At 42.4% G+C, this 23,093-nt stretch overlaps 2 protein-coding genes and 2 non-coding genes across 4 annotated transcripts in view; all 4 read right to left on the bottom strand.

Annotated features, from left to right (window-relative positions):
• The window catches only part of LOC148664493 (zona pellucida sperm-binding protein 3-like), a 28,611-nt gene extending 18,487 nt beyond the window's left edge, over positions 1 to 10,124 (bottom strand). Inside the window, exons 1-5 of the mRNA XM_088630911.1 lie at positions 10,049 to 10,124; positions 9,797 to 9,971; positions 9,602 to 9,719; positions 9,303 to 9,403; positions 9,152 to 9,225 (exon numbers count right to left, since the gene is read on the bottom strand). Of these exons, the coding sequence (XP_088487037.1) occupies positions 9,152 to 9,225; positions 9,303 to 9,403; positions 9,602 to 9,719; positions 9,797 to 9,921 (418 nt within the window). The 5' untranslated portion in view covers positions 9,922 to 9,971; positions 10,049 to 10,124. The remainder of the gene's footprint in view (positions 1 to 9,151; positions 9,226 to 9,302; positions 9,404 to 9,601; positions 9,720 to 9,796; positions 9,972 to 10,048) is intronic.
• A 107-nt stretch (positions 10,125 to 10,231) lies between these two features.
• On the bottom strand, positions 10,232 to 11,096 carry LOC148664497 (uncharacterized). Its single transcript, XM_088633062.1, has 2 exons — positions 10,445 to 11,096; positions 10,232 to 10,343 (listed from the first exon to the last, which is right to left on the bottom strand). Exon 1 carries the CDS (start codon positions 11,000 to 11,002, stop codon positions 10,619 to 10,621), a length of 384 nt encoding a protein of 127 aa, XP_088489188.1. The 5' UTR covers positions 11,003 to 11,096; the 3' UTR covers positions 10,232 to 10,343; positions 10,445 to 10,618.
• Positions 11,097 to 16,354: 5,258 nt separating this feature from the next.
• trnaw-cca (transfer RNA tryptophan (anticodon CCA)) lies at positions 16,355 to 16,426 on the bottom strand. The gene has a single exon. It is a non-coding gene; the product is annotated as a tRNA-Trp (tRNA).
• A 2,445-nt stretch (positions 16,427 to 18,871) lies between these two features.
• On the bottom strand, positions 18,872 to 18,954 carry trnal-uaa (transfer RNA leucine (anticodon UAA)). Its single transcript has one exon. It is a non-coding gene; the product is annotated as a tRNA-Leu (tRNA).
• Positions 18,955 to 23,093: the final 4,139 nt, after the last annotated feature.

The raw sequence follows: 23,093 nt of genomic DNA on the forward strand, positions 1-23,093 counted from the left end.
TGCGGCAGAGGAGGAATAAACTCCACACGATGACTGTATGTATACGTCTGTCTAATATTCGCCCCCTGCAGGGGCATCATATTCGCAGAACATGCCTGCCAGCATGTGTACGGGCTTTTATTGTAATTCAAGAGTATCAATGCTCAGACGCTTACAACGGGTGTGTGTGTTTGTATTATTTAGAGAATTGAAAAAACATTTTCAAAACTACAGCTCGAATGAAATTAAAAAAAAAGTTTATTTGTCTCTTTGCTGTAACAACTGTGCCAAAACTATTCAGATACATCAGAATAGCATCAGAATGTAACTAGATTTTAGGAAATGTATTTTTTCGCATTTCTCTATACGATCAGAATACCTTCCTGTTTTCACCGTGTTTATTGTTTCTGCCTATGATATCTCGGAAAGAAAGACCCAGTATCTGTTCACCGAAATATTTCAGGAGTTTGCTGTGGTCGAGTGTATGAAGGTAATGAAGGAGGGAGGACACGCGCCATTCCGCATGGGGAGCGACTGCAGCTCTCCGAGTCTTTTCTTATACAACCTCTGAGTCCGGACACACAGCGTCTCCAGCCAGTGTTGAAGGTTTACAGTTCAGAAAACGGCTGTCTCGAGCAGAAACTGATCTTCCTGCTTTAGTTAAGGTTTGGTTATTGTGGGGGTTTAGCGCTTGTATCTCTCTTCTCTTACTAAACACTATCTACTGTAAAGTATATAAATAGAAGCTAAAATGCAGCTAAAATACTTCAGTAAGGCCGAGCAGATAGGAAAGTTTAATAAGAATGTTCTATGATCTATGTTCTAGTTGCCCATATTTTTTTAACTCTCTGTTCGAGCTCTGATTTAATCCTCTCGGCTCCTGCCGCTGTCACTGGGAGGGTGGCTGCATTCCGTAGGGCTACAGGCTGATTTCACAATGCCACATTTAATGAAATACAGGGGAAACCGCAAGGAAAACAATAGGTTTTAATACATCTTCTTCTGGATTTATATTTCGGTCTTTCACCTTTGAATGCATACCTTGACCGTAAATCTTTACTCGATTACAGGCACCCCAAACAGTTCTTAAGGGAGAAATCGAAGCCTATTTGACTTTCTGCTAATCACATTGAAGTGTTCACGAAGCATTTCCCTGCCCATTATGTGCCCGCAAGCCGGTTTCTCCGTTTTCTTCTTTCTGTCGTTGTCAGCGAGCACAAGAAGACAGGAAAAATGCAAGAGAGGGAAAAGCTGTCAAGAGTGGGATTTGAACCCACACCTCTATTTAGAGACCAGACCACCCAAGCAATGGAAAGACAGGAGTCCATGAGTCTGATGCCTTAGACCACTCAGCCATCCTGACGAGGTACGTAAGTTGGTGTGTTAAAAGCACCAGTAGTTCACAAAACTGAGAAATGCTTTGCTGGAGAAGCACCACATTGCCTAATGTTGCCTAAAGGGATCGCAGAAATCAAATGTTCGGATTGATTTAGAGTGTGCTTTACAGCCTTTGTGTAATATTTTAAATTGTTTTTAAAAAGTGTGTACTGTGTACTACGTTTAGGACTAGTTAGTGTGGTAGAATATGGAGATCATCTCCAGCTCTGAGCTCAACTGCAACAACAAGTCGTGCTGAACAAAGTCAGAGTTCAGCTGAACCTTTGCTCAGTGTGGTGCTCAGGACTCAGGAGTGTTGTTGTGGTTCTAATTAGCACGAACTGCAGGGGCTCTGAATCAGAACATTTCAATTTACCTGTTCAGTAAGTTAAAATGCAGGACACGTTAAAATCGGATTATTACTGTGTCTCTGTCCCGTTTGTATCTAACCGAATGTTTAAAAGATACCAGTAAGGACACACAACTACTAATGCGGTACTTATTGGAAATAGTCCCAAAACAAGTACGTCCGGCAGCTGGTAGACCCCTGTAATAATTTTGCAGTGACACTTTGAAGATTTACACTCTATTTAAATATTAATTTACTAAATTTCAGTTCTCTTTTCTCACACTCCCTGGCATAACTGAACTCTCACTCTCGCATACTAAAGGCTTTACATTAGCTAACATTAGCGTTGATACAGATTCTAATAAAGACAGAATGAAACTGTTTGTTTTGTGTCTCATGGTGATCCTCTTCTCGATCCAAATGAAATGTTTAATATGATCCCTCGAGAAAGAAAGGAGTCAATTTCCGCCTGGAATGATTGATGCTCCATCAAACATTTTGTAATATCTCCAGAAGTTTATACAGTAGAATCCTGGTTTGTGGCTTAAATTCAAGGTAAACAAGACTAAGGAAACGAGTTGGAAACGATGTCGATCTGGGATTTAAATCATCCGGAACATTTCACTACATTGGGCAGTATGTGCCAGAGAGCAGCTCCTGACATCTGTTGATAGCTCAGTTGGTAGAGTGGAAGACTGTAGTGGAAACAAGAGGGAATCCTTAGGTCGCTGGTTTGACTCCGGTTCGAAGGAAGGTGCCCTTTGTGTATTTCATTCAAACAGTTAAAATAGCTGATCCTTTTTCACTCAGACTTTGATCAAAAGCTCAATAAACGACGAAGCAGAGGCTCTTGTTCTGAATTCAGCTCAAGTCTGATTGTCTTGTTTTGGCCAAGATCTGATCTTTGAATTCAGGGAATACTCTGTCTGCTTTGTACAGTAATTCAAAAGTAGATACAAATGTCACTTTTTTATTGTAGATATAAAGGTGTTCTCTGTTTTCGAAGGATAGGTACTTAATTGGCTTTATGATTTGGTTTTGATTTTGTATCGTTTATTATTAAGTTTGTGCTTTTTGTGTTTTTAACATATTGTGAACTTATTTTTGAAACAAATGTTTACAAAGGCATACATGGCACACATCTGTTTATACCAGCGGTGAATTGTATATTTGTATTAAGTAGAAGCTACTGCGCAGTTCTGGGAGTATAACAGGTTCGATATAAAGTGGCAAAAATATAAAAGGGGAAAATACCCCAGACTGGGTGTAAACGCCTCGTTGTGACTGTTGTTTTATTGTTGAATACGGCATACTGTGCACAAAATGTTGCAGAAACACAATCTGATAGATAATTATTATTTTAATAATTTGATAAGTATGAGGCACCGGATCCAAATATTCAGTTCTGATTTTTTTTAAGTGATATTTTCCCTTCCTCTGGTGGAAGTAACACGATGTGAGCAATTGTTTTTTGTTCTTTTTTTTCACGTTGCGATCCAAAAAGCCTCAGATGCACAGTCTGACAGCAACCAAACCAGAATGGATTCTGCTGGGAGCCGGACTGAGCTCATTCTTGCTCCCTGTGCTGAAGAATTAGCTCTTACCCGAGCACCATCTACAGCTGCTGGATGGTACTCTACGTCCTGCTGCTCCAGCAATTATTTTGACGAAAGACAGATCACTTGTGCGCTTTTAACCTTCTCGCAGCTACAGGCGAGACTGAAGCTGGCGATATGAAGGCACGCGCTGGTACACCTTCTCTAACTTTCACAATCGCGATAAACATTTTTTTAAGACCTTTGAAAAACTAGATATAGATATAGATAAAACTAGATAAAAAACATGAGCTTTATCGGTTTTTACATTAATCGATTTTGAATCAAATTTGATCTTTTTACATTGCATTTTACGTTGAAATGTAGCATGCATACCTAATCCACCAACAGACAGAGCAATATTTTACGTTGCCTTCCAGAGCTTCCAACGTGTGATGGATTTGTATGGGTGTCTGTATGATACCACTACAGCACTGGCGCAGGTGCAAAATCCACTTTCACACGACTTTTTCAGTGTCTTCTCTCTCAAATGGACTGAAGCACAGGAGCCAATATTAGAGAAAACGACAGGTGTTTAAACAGAGGATGTCCCAATGTCTGGGACAATGCATTGTGATTTTGTATAAATGCAAATGGTTTCTCATTTAAAAGCCAACAATATTATTTTTCTCCCTGGTGCTAATAAGCTACCACACATGCGAGCGGTTGTGTGAAAGAAAATTCATATGTCCATAGGAAGGCAGAATAAAATCCAGAACTGTGTTGGTGATATCGATAAACAGGGCTCATGTTCACAACAAAACTTTACTATATAAAAAGTTAAAATTTGTAAATATATTTTTTTTATTATGCAAAGTGTCTGTTAAACCATTCATGAAGGATTTTTAGACAAAAAAACACACCATTATATGAGAACATATATTTACTATATCTGCATTTAACTCACTTTTTTAACAATTTCAATTTCAAGGCCGATATAAACTGTTGCCCTGCTTTTTTGTCGTAAATACACAAGCTTGTTATGTCTTGTGTCAGAAATAAACTGCATGAAATTTGCTAAAGCAACAAAAAGTAAGCGCCACAAAGAAGACAAACATTTGCGTTTATAGTGCAATGTTATCTCGAGCCTTTAAAATTACTTTAAATGCAATTTGTTTTTCTCTGTGGCTCTAAGGCTTTGCCATTTACTGTAGTTATTCAGGAGAACATTATGTTAATCGTATAGATAAAACGTTAAATATATTCAGGTGGGTAGCTACGTCAGCATGCATATCTGCAAAGGAACAAGTAATACTGTAGGTTTATTCCATGCTGAAAAGAGTAGAGAGAAAACAAACCTGAAGAATGTTTCACAGCTGAAACGTTGTGTTTTCTCTCTTCTCTTTTCAGCATGGAATAAACCTATTACTTGTTCCTTTAATATATTGTTCGGTTTGACTCAAAATGCTTTACTACTACAAGAGAGAATTATAGTATGGAGGATGAGACAAATTTATGATTTCTTGGAAGAAAATGTTTTTTCTTTGCATTCGAAATGAATCGAAACTTTAGAGCGACACACAAACCCTTTCTCTTTTTTAAAGATATAATATTTTTAAACAGACAAGTATAGAAAACGTTTTTTTTTACGAAGCACTTTTGGGCGGGGGTGATGTATTACTAGTAGTGGCGCTGAGGTCACTATGGTGCAGTTGAGCACCGTAAGATTAGGGCCAGTGACGTAATGTATAACGCATCTGACTTCGAAACAGAAGATTGTAGGTTTGACTCCTGCCTGGCTCATGTTGCTTTTTTAACACGGTACTGTCTGAAGATCAACTCCTGCTCTGAGCTCAATAGCAATGCAAAACTGTGCGTAACAAAGCTGGCGAGCAGCTGAACTTGTGCTCAGTAATTAGTACGGTGCTGAGGGTTCAGTACTGGCGTTGTTCTAATTAGCACGAACTGCAATGGCTCTGAATCTGACCATTTCTATGGAAGCCCGTTTCCGCCAGGGAGTAAAAATAAAAACGCGCTAAGGTATCTCAGAATTCCGACTTAGTAACTGAGAATTGCGACTTAAAAACTCAGAATTCCGACTTTATATCTCGTAATTGCGACTTTATATCTCACATTTGGGACTTCGAAATAACCTATATTTCATTGTCTGTCCTTTTGTTATTGTAACGGATTCGGGTTCCAGGGCTTGTGCCTTCCCCGCTCCCACCCTACTTCGTGCCTCACTGTATTGGCTCGAACCCAGGCCTTGCCAGCTGAGCTAAAGAAGAGTTTCTTTTTTAAGTAAAAAAGGACATACAATGGAAATATTTAAAAATTATAAGTTTCAGCTTTTATAATTGTGAATTCTTCTGGATGTGAAGTGTCTATTTCTGTATCTTATTTCATATTCTGTCTTTGTTTTTGTATTTCTGGTGTTTAAATAAAAAAAGAATTTAAAAGCCCACCGTCCACTATTCCATCCGTTTACTATGGAAGCCTCACTACCGGAAATGGGATTCCATAAAAATTAGTGTAATTAATTTGATTTTTATCAGGTCACTGTACAAGACAAGTCTTCAGGCTTATAGATCCTATGATCTTGTACGATTCATCAATATGGTGTAACGGAACGGCCAACATACAATTTGTAGTTCAGGTGGATAGCTGCGTCAGCATGCGTAGGCTGCAAAGGAACAAGTAATAGGTTTATTCCATGCTGAAAAAAAGAAGAAATAAAATATGTTTTGGCCGAAACGTACCAGTAAACTTTACATTAACAATACCAGCCAACGATACATTATCATTTCACACCGGTTCTACAGGAATCTACAGCAGAGCCCTGAGTTGACTCCCAGAGTCCCACTGAGCCCATAGAATTCCACATCACCCATCACTCCTGCACACAGTCCGCTGAGAGCGCCTGTCCATAAACTACTGGACTGAGAACGGGATCAGATAATTCCCCATTTTCTTAATTCTACATCACAGGACTGTTAATGGTCTATTTGAAGGCATCAATTCGTATTCTTAAACCAGATGAACGCCTGGAATAAGTTAATATTACTTATACATAGTCGTGCTACAATACTCCAGTTGAAGGCACGCTTCTAGCTTTGTGGTACTCTGGTGCGTCACAAATTTACGTTTGAATTTCTGTGGATGAACTACTATAGGTGTACCCTCGCTCACTTTCTTTAGCGACAGTCGTTGCTCTTCATGTGAGTGATGTATTTGCCTGTTTTTCAGTTCACTTCCCTGCAAGGAATATTTACCTCAGAGCTCTCTTTCACAGACTGCAGGTGCTATGTTTGTTAACAGGTGTTATAGTGATGACATCTTTCTGTATGATCAGGACAGGAGCTGCAAGTCCACTGTGTTGTGGCTGCAGTACAATTTTAGCTTATTAGTATAATACTTTTTAACAGCGACAGATTCTTAAGATCACGAGGTGTTTACGATATTATTTCAGTATTAAGCTGTTACTACATTCGGAACTGTCCCATAGCATTCAGTGTTCCATCAGTTTGGCACTAAACTGCTTAGTCTATTGCAGGAATTGTACTTAGTCCTGTCCTGTAGTGTCCTCTAGAGAGCAGCAGCTGTTTCCTTGGGCTCATTGCAATTGGGAACATTGTGATTACTGAGCAGGGGACTAAAGTCAGCAGACGAGCGAGTTGCAAATCGGTATTAATCTGGTGTACAGAGCTGCATGCTAATCTTTGGATCATCTCCAGTTAATGTGATGCTGTTCTTACCTTGCAATTGACCCAATCTGACTACTGGCACCAACAACTCTGTTAGTACAAATAAACTTCTTGTGTACCTACCGTGATACATAAGTTTGGTGGAGAGGTTTGGCAGCCCATATTCAGTCAAAGGTGTGTGTGCAGATCACTATGATATACAGGCATCAACAAACTGACATACAATATTAAATGTTTAACTGATAAAACCCAAATGAACCAAACCTGAATAAATTAGTGGTGGAAAGAAGTCTTTTTATATAGCAAAAGGTCTCTGAGCCTTTGGTAAGAACGATGGGTATATAACCCATTGTCCTCAATATTAAAAATGAATCCTTGAGCACTGCTGTTGTACCAACGGTCCTCAAAAGTGCTGCCATTACCCCCGTCCCATAAAAGCCTAACATTACCCTTGCTTGCATAAACTGTAGAACGTGCCTTCACATTTCAGTTGCAGTTTAATCTATTATCACCCTACTCCCCACTTCATAACCTTCGCTCTTCTAATTCTGGTCTCCTAACTGTCCCCCAAGCCCGTCTACACTGTATGGGTGACAGGGCCTTCTCCTGTTATGCCCCCACGCTCTGCCCAAGGATAGCAGAGTCACCTTCCCTAAACTCCTTCAACTTCAGACTCAACACCTTGGTCTGTAGAAGAGCCTTTACTGAACCGGTTCCATTCTTTACCCCCCTGCTTCTACTTTCCTTAGTACCACCATCCATGGTCTCCTCTGTCTATTGGAATTGTTTTATCCTGTGTATTCTTATTGTAATTAAGACAAGTGCTTTGAGAAGCCACCTTTGGAACCATTATATAAAATAGTTTATCCTAAATCCTTGAAGCTTTAATAGGTCAGTGCAGTAGGGCTAAAGATTAACTGTTAGTGGGCCAGCAGGATTTGTGCAAGTTATAGGTAGTCACAAAGGAAGACTAGGATTCACTTGTTATTCATGACTGGGACACTGAAACAGGGGAGAGGCTTTGTGTAGTAAGCATTCAGTCTCAATCTACACAGTCTGTGCTGCTGGTAGAGGTGGTTGTAAACACCCGTCTTCCTAGTCAAGTACTGGGATCTCCAGTCTCAATCCTAATACTTCTCATGACTGTCCAATACCACTACTGTGAAACCAACACCCATAAGATAAGACCTCCGAGATTCTAACTACACCATTATTCACTGATGTTTGTGCACCAGTATTGTTCCTTTGCTAAGGAAGGGAAGGCCTACTTTATACCAAGCCCCTGTTGACAATCCCTTCCTTGTGTTTCTTTTAGTCAGTTTGTGCAGCCTAGAATAGGAAACCAGATCTCACTCTTACTGGGCACTACAGTAGCAACTCACACTCCATAAGCACTACCCCTCTCGGAAACAGGAGGATTTCCAGTATATTGAACACCTCTGTCTCTCCCCAAGTAAAAAAAAAAAAGTCACACTACCCTGCCCAAGGAATAGTGCGGCCATCTTACCCAACTACAACACTTTATTACTCCAGACATTTTCAGTCCTCATTGGCAGCAATACGGGAAGCATTCTTAAAAGGGGAACCCCCACAAATACTTCCATTGATTAATGGGTCTCACTTCCCTTGAATTCCTCCACCCCATTCAAACCTATAAACCATAAAGAAACGAGGGCAGGCAGAAGGGTCTTTCACAGGTTTGAGATGTTGCCATTACAAGGCAAGTGGAGGCAGGAGAGTCACAAGGGCCAGGCTGGAGCCTTCATTCAGGCACCTGGGGAGGAAGAAGGAGAACAATCCAGCTGAACTGCAGGACACCCACCCCTACAGGAGCTCCTCCTGCCAGACCCTACCTGTCCACTGGCCAACATCTCCAAAGTCCTCTGCTCCCTCCACATCCTCACTGGTGCTCTCAGCATCCTCACTGGAGCTCTGAGGGTCTCCCTCCTCATCCTCAGTCCAGTCAGCTCCCACATCCAGAGGAGCTTCTACTGGTGCCACAGCCACCCGACTGCTGGTCACCAGGCTCCTGGTACCTGTGGACAAGCAACACCCAGGAGTGAGGGATCCGCTATACCCAGAGTCCCACAGTGATGCTACTCATCTAAACAGTCCCTTTGTCCAGCATGGGATCATTCCTCAGTTGTCCAAGCATGGTTGTCTCCTGGGCAGAGATGCATCCACAAGGGATAGAGAACCAGACCCACCTTCATTCCGACTGCCAGCACACCTGGAATCACAGCAGGCACAGACCTCATGGTCACCATACAGCTCCTCCCACCTGGAGGAAAGGTTTACAGGTGAGGCCTAAACCTGGCATGTCCCAGAGCACCCTCAGCAGGCTCCTTGCAGAAGTACCTCTTAGCCTCCCTGTTGTAGGTGCAGGACTTGGTCCCTGGTGTTGCTTTAGCAGGAGCCACAGCCATGACACAGTGCATGTACAGCTCAGTCACTTCATGCTGCAAGAGGGAAGGTCACAGCATTAAGGGATCAAGGCCAATAGAGGGACAGAGAAGGACCTTCTGCCATCAGTGAAGGCAAGCTGGCAGCTCTAGGAACTACAGCTGCCACAGTCTGGTTCACATCTAGATCATGGATGGAAAAGCAGACCATGGATCAGTAGAGCAAGAAGGCTGAGCAGCCTTTGAGAGCAGTACCTTCCTGGACAGCTTCTTCTGGAAGAGGAAGGCATCAATTGTGAAGCGGAGCACATCCTTCTGCTTGGAGGGGACAAACCTGGACAGGCAGCCATCTGCCTTGCTGTCCACCATGCACCTGGGGACAAGGACAAGGATGAACCCCTGCAGGCTCTCAGGGCTCCTGCCCACCTCCCCTCCCAGAAGGGGCCGTACTCCAAGTTGTCGATCACGGGGAAACGGGGCTGGGAGTGCTGGTCTGGTTTCTCAGTTACGTAACACGAGTGGATGTACAGCCTCTGCTCCGCTGTGGCAAAGTAGGCAGTGGCCTGGAAGTACATGGGCTGACCCAGGAAGTACTCATCCTTGGGAGAGAGCCGGACCCAGTGGGCTGGAGAGAGAGGCAGCATTACACCTGCACACAGCACCCCCTGCAGGCAGGTGGAGCCACTCGCTCAAGGAGCTTACAGTTGGTGGTGAGCAGGACAAAGCTGTGCTTGTTCTTCAGGTCCTTGAAGGTCCTTCTCCAGGCCCACGTGGGGACATAGCCAACCTTGAAAGAGTAGGGGAACCTGCAGGACAGAGGGGATGAGGGGCTTCTGGACACTTTCCCAGCGGCTTCTCAGCAGCAGCAGAGCCCTGCCTACCTGTTGTAGGAGCACTTGACAGGCACAGAGAAGGGAATGAAGCGATGCACAGGTGCACTGGAGGAGGGCGGGGCATAGCGGAGAGTGTTGGAGTACACCAGGCGGCCCTGGACAACCTGCAAAGTCACAGAGGAAGGGATATTCCCAGGAAAGGCAACCCCGATACTGGCCCTACAGCTCACATCGATACACTGCCTGTAGATGAAGAGCCGCTTACCGATCGCTCGGTGCCGCACTCGTGAAGCCCGTAGATGAAGTAGAAGTAACGGCGTGTGGTTCGGCTGACGCTGCAGTTGCCCAAGGTCACCTCCGATGGCCGACAGCTGAAGCCGAACAGGAGCCGACTGACCCTCACGTACAGCCTGCTGGAGTCGCACCACACAGCCACTCCTCAGGTGCCCCCGATGGCCGGGCGAGCCGGCTGCCGCCCTCGCTGGGGAGGAAACAGGACGCTCTTGATGTAGGCGGGTAAGGGGCGGCTGCCGGCTTCGGGCTTCATCTTCTCCTTGTCGAAGTAGGGCGAGTACGCGTCTCTGGACACGGGAAGGCGGCGAAAGTCGGGAGCCAAGGACTGCGAGTCGTTCTCGCTTGCAGACAGGTCTTCGGAGGGCGCATCTGCCAGGTTCAAATCCTCCGACTGGGCTGAGTCTTCAGGAGCCGGGAGGTCGGCCTGGAGCGCTAATTCCCGAGAGTCCCAGCCAGCCGGCCCGGCGGAAATCAGTGCGGGGAGTCCGGCCCCTGCGCACAGGCACAGCACAAAGAGAAACGAGCGCATTGCCAAATTGACGTCCCGCTAAACTGCTACAGAAGTAAGACACATAAACCACCAAACTGTGTTGAAGCAAGAGAGCATAAAGTGTGAACGCGGTGACTAGGTTTTTATACTAGCAGGACTATGCTACCACACACATGGTCGCACTACCGCTCAATCAACACAATCAATTACACACAGAGACCCGAATTGTTCTCAGCGTCTAATTAGAACCTGCTTCCAGTCTGAGGCGGGTCTCCGTGAAGCCGCCTGAACACTTTCCCGTGTGTATCTGACCCCAGCGAAGGAGTTCCACGTAATTTCGACAGAATGAAATCACCCACACTTGTAAAATTTGCTCAGATTAATTTATTGTTCAATTCGTTTCTAATTTCCAAGGACAGTGTTAAACTCGCTGTCAGACAGATTACGGAACATGCGACACGTCCGTCCACACTTTCTTTTATCGAGGGGGCTGTTCTATCAACACGTAATTTTACAATAATATTTTTACTAATTTTCATGTGTAGTTGCATGTCATATTAAAATGTGTAATACAAGCAGTTCTTTGCTTCCCAGTAAAGAAATACTGATCAGCTTTTGACATGTTCTGATAATAATTTGTCTGATTTCTCAGAGATTGCTTTTGCTTCGCAGCACTGAGAACCAATGGAAGCCCGTTTCCGCCAGGGAGTAAAAAAAACGCACTATGGTATCTCAGAATTGTGACTTAGAATCTCAGAATTGCGACCTAAAAACTCAGAATTTTGACTTTATATCTCACATTTGCGACTTCGAAATAGCCCATATTTCATTGTCTGTCCTTTTGTTATTGTAACGGACTCGGGTTCTAGGGCTTGTGCCCTCGCCGCTCCCACCCTACTTCGTGCCTCACTGTATTGGCTTGAATCCAGGCCTTGCTAGCTGAGCTAAAGAACATTTTAGATATAAAGTCGGAGTTCTGAGTTACCAAGTCGCAATTTTGAGTTACTTAGTCGGAATTCTGCGATACCATAGCGCGTTTTTTTAACTCCCTGGCAGAAACGGGCTTTCATACATTTCAATTAGTCTGGTCAGTGCAGGACAAGTTAATGTAGAACCATTGCTATGTCTGTCTCTTGTTTGTATATAAATGAATGTCTTTGACAACTTAATGTTAGTTTTTAATTTAGTTTTACGATGTAGGTCATGCGTTAACATATGCACGAGCATACAAAATGTCTCCCTCCTGATTCAGCTCATGCTCCATAGGAGAGAAGCGATTCCTCCTGCTTCTCGTACAACCATATCAGAACAGAAGCCCGTGTCACCCGGCTCTGATTTAAGAGCAACTCACATCTTTAGCCCCTTTTTTTATTCGTGATCATAATTTTCTAAAGTTATGATCAATATTGAACTTTTTCTAAATAAAACGACAATAATCAAACATACAAAGTATTAGGAGTTGACAGGGTGCCCCTTTGGAATAGTCGTCAGAAAATGTGAGAAAAGGAAAGTTACCTAAGCTCTCACACACAGCATTAGAGATTGGAATCTGATTGTAAAAAAAAAACTACCTGTCTCCCCTTCATTTAACGGTGCTGTTGTTTTTATTTTACATGTTGTTAGCATTTTAATGAATTGTTAAAAGATTGATACACAAATCGCTAAATAAGAAAACGTAAAAACCCAACTGTAAGCAGTTGACCATTCATATTCCTGAATTTTAAATCCCTGTGTTTATCTGTGTCCAAGTGCCTGGTGCAGCTATTTTGAAAGCAGAGTCTATGATTTATTGCGGAAGCGCATTTTTGCCACCCAGGAAAAAAATCTTAATTAATAAATACCAAATTATCTCCTAATTACGAGATAGCAACGATGTCATTTGTGTGTATGAACAACCTGTTACATTTGCAATGGCAGTACCTACAGGCTATCGAAAGGTTTGCTGGCACTGTGGGTTTAGTTTTCCTGACAACGTGCATGCTGAGAAATGCGCACGGACTGACTTTCTTCTCGCAATGAAAATGTTACCGTTTGTACCTCATGTAAACACAGTTCTAACCATTAGCACACTCATATATATCCTGAATCAAGAACGAATGTGACCTAGAATCCATTGTACCGCTTCAAACTGAAAGTCAGATATGTAGTCTCAAACTACATAACTCAGGATTTTTTTTCCCTTGATGGCAGCATTGGCTTGTGTTATTTAGATTCAACCACTGAAGAGGTTGGTTTTGTGTTTTTAGCTATTGAACATAACTGGTAAGTTTAAGTCAGTTCTTGTAACTCTTTCCGCTCGAAAGCGCTGTATTAATACCGGCGCACCTGTCTCCACAGGAAAGTTATTGCTGTTCCCAAACCAATGTACTGCAGCTTGTGGCCACGTGTTCCTGCTGTCAGCATGTGATACCATGTTCTTCCACCGCTAGAAATATTACTGCTCTAGTACAGGAGTAAAAAAGGAAACAAATGAAAACACCGTTTAGAAAAAACACACACGTCTCAGGCCTTAACCATGACAAGGATGGGATTTGAACCTAGACGAGCAGAGTACAATGGATTAGCAATCCAAAAAGTGACTCCTGTTTAATTTTCTTTTCGCTTGCTCGATTTGTAGTACGCTCCTCAATCCTTACAACCGATAAACAAAACGGCTTCATGTGCCACAGCATTCTGCTGCAGGTACGGGTTGCACCGTGTATTAGGCGAACCCGAATGGAATATTTCAAATATGTGAAGAATTTCATGAAACCTGAAAAAAGAAGATCACAGCCAATGTCAACAGTTCAGGGCCTGTAGGTAGCTTCAAAAGAACAAAACGATCTGAAGCCGCAATAATTTCAGAGTGTATTGTGACACTCTAACCATGCTGTTGCTATTACTGCTACTTCTGCTGCAGTTGCTTTAAACTCTACTCAGCGGGCAAGTAAAGTTGTACAAAAAATAGACTACTTTGAGCCGTCCAAATTCCATTATGTGAATTTAAGCTTTTTTTATTAATAACAGCATGAGTAATACAATGCATGCTCAGAAACGTTACTTATAAGCTTATGAAGCAACAGTGTTTCGACAATTTGCGGTCTTCAAAAAGTAAACGCTGAAGTTTTTATACTTCCTTGTGAGCAGATCACCTTTGATTTAGAAAAGGAAAACTTACTCCCCTGTTGCTTTCATTGCAATATCTGAATCGAGACCCAAGCGCTAAGAAAGCTGAAAAACGCAGAAGTAATAAACCCGATTTTAATTTAGATACACATTTTCTAATGCAGCCTTCATTACAAGACACTCTATTTCTCGAAAGCGTGTTATGTAAAAAAGAGGAAAACGAAAATATATGGATGACAATATTTAAAAGATGAAGATTTTACTTTTGAGAAATTGTCATTTTATGTATCTAGATGCTTTTCAACCGCTGTTTTTAGAACCTTGCTGTGCTTCCTGAATCATTTTCAGTGTTATAAACTGGGTGTGGAGATAGCGATCACTTTGTAGAGCAGTTGATAGGCTGGAGCTGTTCAGACTACTCTTGTTATTTCTCAAACGCTTCCATCATTTTTCTTTCATGCTAGGACGCGAGTGTGTACATGTGTTTGGTTTTCGTTTCACTGATTCTCATTGAAGATTTGGGAATTAACGAAGAAAGAATCAGTAACCAGGAAGGCAGAAGCTTTGGTTCTCAACGATCTTGAAGACGCCCATGTAGAGCAGCGTGTGATGGTTTGTACTACAAAAGACCAAGTGCTCAGTGACGTCTGCGTTTACCGTTGAAACTTTTCATCTCAGGTGCAAAAGCAGTTGTGTTAAACATAGCTGAGTGGTGCAGCAGAAGCGTCCTGGGTCCATAACCCAAAGATCAATGGATCAAAGCCATCCTCTGCTATATATGTTTAATGCACGACTGATAAGCACACCATCAGTTTAATGACGTGCATTGAAACTGATTTCTTCTCTCGTATGTGCAAACTTCACACTTAGGGTGCTCTTTAATCTTTACAAATATGCAGATGCCCAAATGTTTCTTTTGTTGTTCTGACATCTTTTATAGATTCCTCAAATCCTTCAAATGAACATCCATATCAGCACAGTTATGTTTATATCTTTTAAAATTAAAGTACATACAACAAAAATATCAATGTACATTTGTACTGTGCTCATTTAATAATGATTGTCGAGTTCTCCGACAACTCTGTGTTATAATTTTAAAACATTTTTGCTAAGGATACACAACGGGTGTATAAGGCATTCTAACTACAGCCAGCTGAAGATAAAATTCCACACGTGAAAATGGTTTCACGCACATTTCCTGCAAAGTTCAAGAGGGCTTTTAGCGGAGATTATGTTTACATCGAAACAATCCGAAGCGCGTCCCTGACCACCAGCCCTTTGTATAACAGCTGTACAAAGACACTCCCGTGCATAAGGAAATGTTGTGTTTAACAGAAGTGAGTTAACATGATCCGTGACCTAATTTACCAGAACAAATACTCACCCAGCAAGGTCTGCTTTACTACAAGAGAGAAGTAGAGTGAAAGACGTGATCATTTCACGCTGTTGTGGAACAAAACGCTTTTTTCTTGGAATTCTAAATCAATTAGAAATTCAGAGCGACACATAAAGGCTTTGTCTGCTTAAAAGTGATGATTTTTAAAAACTGATAAAAATGTAGAAAACACGTTTCTCACGTAGAAATTTAAGATGGGGGTGGAGTATTACTAGGAGCGGCGCTGAACTCACCATGGTGCAATTCATTTACGTGACGGGCTGGTGGTTTAATGGATAACGCGTCTGATTTCGGTTTATTAGATTGTCGATTCGACTTCTACCGGGGTTGTGTGATTTAAATCAGGCTCCTCAGAAATAGATGTCCGTTATGTAAATGAACCGCACCTGAAAGCAAACGTTGGGTCTGGGTTCCTTTCTTTCCTACATGAAATAGCAAATCGTTACAAAAAAAAAAACACCAACTAATGTCCAATGGCGTTAGTCATTTAAGTAAACATGAATATACTGTAAGGTCTTGGTACATGGGAGTGGATTTCAACCACAATTAAAAAAGGGCAAATTATAATTACAGGCTTCAGACACTTTTTCAAACAAAAGAGACCAAACACTCCCTAACTTTCAGGTTTGCTTGAACCTGTAACAAAAAAGGGGTCTGAAGCTTCCATTCTCTGATGTCACTGTCTCTAAAGCCGGGCGTGATGTTTCGCGGATATGCAATGTGCCTTTTCTCTTGTCGTGTTCATGATGATTCGCTGCATAAGCTCCTGTTTGGGTGTTTTGTACTGCGCTGTTACTTCGTTCAGATTACCTATGTGGTGTACAGATAAAACCCGACTGCGTGGTGTAATTTCCGGGTTCGGCACCAGCAGCACCTGCAAACTCCTCAGCTGACCTCGACGTGATTTGAACACGCAACCTTCTGATCTGGAGTCAGACGCGCTACCATTGCGCCACGAGGTCACTCGCCACAAGTGCTTTTAATTCCCCCAAAGAGAACAATCAGCATCCCTGAAAAAGATTTTTTTTCATTCTCTCCTGTGAGGAGCGCCGCTCTTCCAACGAGAGACTCTTCTTCCCAGACCACAGAATATTCTTTCCGCCCGGCTCTCTCACAGAGAGCAGACACACCGTCTCCACTGATGTGTTTACTACATCTATAGATCTGACCCCCTACAGCCCCGATATTCCTGGACAGGATATTTACCACCAGCCTCGTGAACGTCTCATCTTGACCTCTCCCAGGAGGAGCACAATTAACACAGAATCCTCTCTCCATTTAGCAAATAACAAAAAACACTGTTTACCTGTCAAGACAGAAAACCAGGCTGCTGCAGGTGAGGCTTAAACTCACAACCTCGGCATGAGTCCACTGAATATGTCATTTTACATGGCCTGAACCAGGAAAGAGATTGGAAGTCAAGAAGTTATGTTTTTTTTTTAATACTTGCCTACTCTTTTAATTTTTCGGTCAAATATTTTATTTGGGAGTACTTTCAATTGATGTTAATCCTAGTCCCGATGCACGATTCTGGGCCATGGTGCATCTTGAATAATGTTCTTATAGGCTTCAGTTTGGAAAAGTGCGCTCTTCAGAAGCTACCGAAACCGCTAATGGTTACATAACACAATGCAAAAGGAACGTTCGGGTTTGAAAAAGAATATTACTTGCTATGAATACAAACACTGTTACAGCAGGCGTGTTAGGGCTATTTTAGCTTAGATCATCAATTCATCTTACATTTCTTCTCCATCTATATCAACAGCGTCATCGCTAGTGAGCCCTAAAGGCAGGTCCTGGCAATACAATCTTCTTTAGAAAACATTTTTAAAACTATTTCCACTACCATACATAAAGTAAAAGATTCCGATTGCACGCAACTAATAAATTATCTTTTCCAGGGGCGTTGTAGCTAGATGCAAATTACAATCGAAAATATCAGTATCAGCTTTAATATTTTCTTTTGGATCCACAGGACGATCAGCATGAGCCATCAAAGAGCCTGTAGTGGCAAGAAGTTTAAAAGCACACAAGTGATCTGTCTTTGGTCAAAGGAATTGCTGGAGCAGTAGGACACAGAGCAATATCTAGCAGCTGTAGACGATGTTCGGGGAAGAGATAATTCTGTTTTCAGCACAGGGAGTGAGAATGAGCTCAGTCCGGCTCCCAGCAGAATCCATTCTGGTTTGGTTACTATCAGACTGTGCGTCTGAGGCTCTTTAAATCGCAACGTGAAAAAAAAAGAACAAAAAACATTTGCTCACATCTTGTGATTTCCACAAGAGGAAGAGAAGATATCACTTTAAAAAAAATCAGAACTGAAGATTTGGATCCGGGACCTCATACTTGTTAAATGATTAAAATAATAATTATGAAAATATCAGGTTGTGTTTCTGCAACATATCGTGCACAGTATGCCATTTATTTCTAAAAATACAGTAGATTGTACTTAATAAAAATGTACAATTCACCGCTGGTATAAACAGATGTGTGCTGTGTTTGCCTTTGTAAGCATTTGTTTAAAAAATAAGTTCACAATACGATAAAAAACACAGAAAGCACAAACGTAATAATATAATGATACAAAATCAATACCAAATCATAAAGCCAATTAAGTACCTATCCTTTGAAAACAGTGACATTTGTATCTACTTTTGAATTACAAATCAGACAGCATAGTCCCTTAATTCACAGATAAGACATTTGCCAAAACAAGACAACCAGATGTTAGCTGAATTCGGAACAACAGCCTCTGCTTCATCGTTTATTGAGCTCTTGATCAACGTCTGAGTGAAAAAGATTCGCTATTTTAACTATTTAATTAAAGTTCACAAAAGCACCTTTCTTCGAGCTGTAGTTGAAACAGCAACTTAAGGATTCCTAACTGTTTCTAATACAGTCAGCCGTGCTACCAACTGAGCTATCGAAGGGATTTAAAGTGCTCCTCTCTGGCACATATTGCCCAATGTAGTGAAATATTCCGGGTACTTAAATTCCAGTTCGACATCAAGTTTCCAACTCGTTTCCTTGGTCTTGTTTACCTTGAATTTAAGCCACAAACCAGGATTCTACTGTATAATCTTCCGGGGATGTTACAAAATGTTTGATGGGGCATCAATCATTACAGGCGGAAATTCACTCCTTTTTTTTTCTCGACGCATCATATTAAACATTTCATTTGGATCGAGAAGAGGATCACCATGAGAGACAGAACAAACTGTTTGATTCCGTCTTTATTGGGAGCTGTATCACAGCTAATGCATGTAAAGCCTTCAGTATGCGATAGTGAGAGCTCAGTTATGCCAGGGAGTGGGAGTAAAGAGAACTGAACTGAAATTTAGTAAATTCATATTTAAATAGAGTGTAAATCATCAAAGTGTTCTGTCACTTAAAACTTATTACAACACTACCAGGAGTGGGGATTGAACCCACGTGGACATTTGTCCATTGGATCTTAAGTCCAACGCCTTAACCACTCGGCCATCCTGGTCTACAGCAATATGCTTTTCAGTTGTTTAACATTTAAATATGATTCAGTAATAAAAAAAAATTAAACCACGAAACCTCTTAGAGTTGCGAGAATACTTCCTTTGTGTATAAAATACATTGTGAATGCTTTCTCAGCCTTTACTTTTTCGTTTTTATGACATTTTTTTGACCGAGCACGAATATTCTTTGGTCCATATCTTCACAATGGAAGCACAGAACGCCGTCAAACCAAATGCATTTTAAAGACCAAGACTTGTGGATATTTCCACAGCCTCTACATCAAACTATCAGTGGGCTAATTATCTTTTTTTAAACCTCCGGTTTTTCATCGATGCGTAATTACGCACTTACTGGAACCCGGAGGACCACTGTGTACAGACGTTCACAACGTGAGAAATACTGTTCAATACAGCTTTGTGCGAATAACCCGTATATGACCATAGGAAGCAGAACAGCGCAGTCTCCAATTACCCAGACTGTAAGCACAGGAATAAAGCTTTGTTTGATTTCTGAAACCCTTCCTTTACGCCCTGTTTTCATTCAGGTAAGGGTCAACTATATTGACAATACTACTGACAGCAGGAAGATTAAAATATTCTTTACTCAGCAGCTCATTAAAAACAGCTCCCATGATGTTCAAACCGATTTTTTACACAGAACACTGACACAGCTTTGCGTTCTGAATCTCTTTTTCTCATGCTTTTATTTAATATGGCACAATGCACTGGGATAGGGGTATTCTGTTCACAAACCAATAGCATTTAAATCACAGCACCCAGAATGCTGCAAGTAAGTGTTTTGCACACTAAGCAGGTCTTCTGACTTTTCCCAGCTTTGTTTTGGGTTGTGGAACCTTTATATTTTATGAATTTCTGAAGATAACACTACAAGTAATACACTGGAACAGGTGGGTCTTCTTCATGGCTCAATAGTGTAGTGGTTTGATGGGTTTACTTAGACAATTATTAATTGTAACAGTAATCACGAGGTTGTTCGTTGTAGCTTTTAGAAAATCAATCGTCAGAACAACTAACAACGCACACACACGGGTTCAATACACGAGATACATGTATTAATATAAATTGTGCACCAAAGATATACTAGTCTGCCTGGATACGAGCAGCAGACCTTACTGTGAGGGTTATCAATATACAAGGTACTTAATCTCGAAGAGATGCAAACACAAAGAGATACACAACAGAGAATATATTTCAATATATATCGTTCGGTTACCAAATCGCTAACCAGTGTTATTACCCACTGTTACTCTAAACTCGGAAGTAAATACATTACTCATGAATTAAATTGATAACAACTTGTGTTGAGGTACAATTGAATTCTCGAGAAGCAATGTAGAACATGGGGTTTACTTTTCCACTGTGTATGGATTTGGAATCTCCCGGCACGAACACCAAACCAACCAGTCAAGGTGCAGCTCGGAGTAGGACGGGCGGAGAAATCTGACTGCGGCGCGCAGGGCAGTCGTTGCTCCGAGGGGATCTACCAGCAGTCCGGCTGGCTAGTAGAAAGTCTCTATGCACAGAGTATGACCGCGAGTCCTCACAAGTCACTCTTTTGCCTGGGAAGAAACTGGTTAGTTCCCGGTCCAGCGCTGCTTCTGAATAAGCTATTCAGGTTGTCGACGAGGGTCCAACTGTAGGCTGCCGTTGATCAAGCGGAGCATTCACGTTGGTAGAATTCTGAGTACGTACGGGATCCTCGGCCTTGCGCTTAGAACAAAGTCCAAGTCCTTTTGCAGACAACAGCAGTTGTCACGTGATTGTCTCTGAGGATGCACGAAAATGGCCAAGGAGAGCCCCGATCTGAGCTTGCGCACCCTTTTTGACCAAGACCCAGGTGTGTGCTGATTGGTTGAGAGTTCGGTGGGCATTGGAGACCCACATGGTATTACCACGCCCTGCCAGTCCCTGATTGGTTGGTCAAGATGAGATATAAGTCACTTACTCTTGATACTTAGGAATGCAGTCCAGATGTCCATTCGGCACTCTCTAGACTGATAGGCGCCAATGGATGACCATTGATCATGATAGCCAGGCTTAGCTAAGTGCATCCCCGTCTGGGAGCTTGTTCCTTATCAAAAGAAAACATCTTAAATCAGCCTGCATGAATACTTTCTCTGTGGCTGCACCACAGAGATGGAGGGTGAGATGGGGCCTCCTTTAGGACAGCATACCAACGCTTAATTCTGTCTTATTAACAAGCATTGCCCCTGCAATAGAAATTCAAATACAACAGCCACACTGCTTAAACCATATGTTTTACACACCAGACAGGCCCCCTAACCTCATACAACCTTGCTGTGGCTGTGACCCCTTTCTTTATTTTTTTATGATTTTCTGAAGGTAACACTTCAGGTAATACATTGGGATAGGTGGGTCTTCTTCATGGCTCAATAGCAATTCAAATACAACAGCCACACTGCTGAAACCATATGTTTTACACACCAGACAGGCCCCCTAACCTTATACAACCTTGCTGTGGCTGTGGCCCCTTTATTTATTTTGTAATGATTTTTTCAATATGGCACCATTAGACAGCCGGTACATGGGAATAGGGGGGTGGTATTCACGAGTCAATAGCTCTTCAAGCACAACAGCCACAGTGCTGCAACCAGGTGTTTTACACACCAGACAGGCCCCCTAACCTTATACAATCTTGCTGTGGCTGTGTCCCTTTTCTTTATTTTTTATGATGTTTTCAATATGGCACCATTAGACAGGCGGTACATGGTGATAGGAGGGTGCTATTCACGAGTCAATAGCTCTTCAAGCACAACAACCACAGTGCAGCAACCAGGTGTTTTACATCAGACATTCCACCTAACCTTATACAACCTCGCTTTGAGTTGTGGAACATTTCTTTATTTTTTAATGATTTTTTTACTGTAATCAAGTGTTGTGCTCATTAATAATAATAATAATAATAATAATTGCTTACACTTATATAGTGCTTTTCTGGACACTCCACTCAAAGCGCTTTACAGGTAATGGGGACTCCCCTCCACCACCACCAATGTGCAGCATCCACCTGGATGATGCGACGGCAGCCATAGTGCACCAGAACACTCACCACTATCAGTGAGGAGGAGAGAAGAGAAATGTAGCCAATTCAAAGAGGGGGATTATTAGGAGGCCATGATTGGTAAGGGCCAATGGGGAAATTTGGCCAGGATGCCGGGGTTACACCCCTACTCTTTTCAAGAAACGTAATGGGATTTGTAATGACCACAGAGAGTCAGGACCTCAGTTTTACATCTCATTCGAAGGAAGGCGCCTGTTTACAGTATAGTGTCCCCGTCACTATACTGGGGCATTAGGACCCACATGGACCGCAGGGTGAGCGCCCCCTGCTGGCCCCACTAGCACCTCTTCCCTCAGGAACCTTAGTTTTTCCCAGGAGGTCTACCATCCAGGTACTGACCAGGCTCACACCTGCTTAGCTTCAGTGGGTTGCCAGTTGTGAGTTGCAGGGTGATATGGCTGCTGGCCATAATCAGCAGCCTTCAGTACTGAAGCAGGTGTGAGCCTGGTCAGTACCTGGATGGGAGACCTCCTGGGAAAAACTAAGGTTGCTGCTGGAAGAGGTGCTAGTGGGGCCAGCACCACCATTAGGCAGGCCTCCTGACCTTTCAAAGTCATGCTTTGTTGTGTGAAACTTTAATTTTTTGAACATGGCAACTTCCACCGAGATGGGTGGGGGGTGTCGGGGTGCTCTTCAATAGCTTTTTCATCTATACACACAAACGGATGTAACCAAGACACTCAGAACCTGTCACGCAGGGGCTGACTGCTGAGGATAGGGATCCAATGCGGTGCCCTTGGTAGGGTTGGCACGAGACGCAGGCGTAGTCGGAGTAAACAGGCAGGGGTCCGAGTCCGGGAAGGCGTATGTCGAAAAAAACTCAGTCTTCACTCAGGTTGGGAGATTGTCAACAGAGAACTTTAATACAATCAGCTGAAGGGGAGCATATCACAGAGAAAGGGTTTCCCCTAGCACTCAAGACATGCTCACTGGACTGAAGTTATACTTTCCTTTTTTATACATTAAAAGTAGGCAATACTTTAACATATCAAAGGAACATACAGGGAAAGGGGCAGTGTCAGAAGTCAAACAAACAGG

Source organism: Lepisosteus platostomus, chromosome 5 (genome assembly GCF_059453375.1).
Source record: "Lepisosteus platostomus isolate fLepPlt1 chromosome 5, fLepPlt1.hap1, whole genome shotgun sequence".
Taxonomy (NCBI): Eukaryota; Metazoa; Chordata; class Actinopteri; order Semionotiformes; family Lepisosteidae; genus Lepisosteus; species Lepisosteus platostomus.

Excerpts from the sequence above, each read along its gene's own strand:
- LOC148664497 (XM_088633062.1), bottom strand. The coding sequence starts at position 11,002 with ATGCGCTCGTTTCTCTTTGTGCTGTGCCTGTGCGCAGGGGCCGGACTC.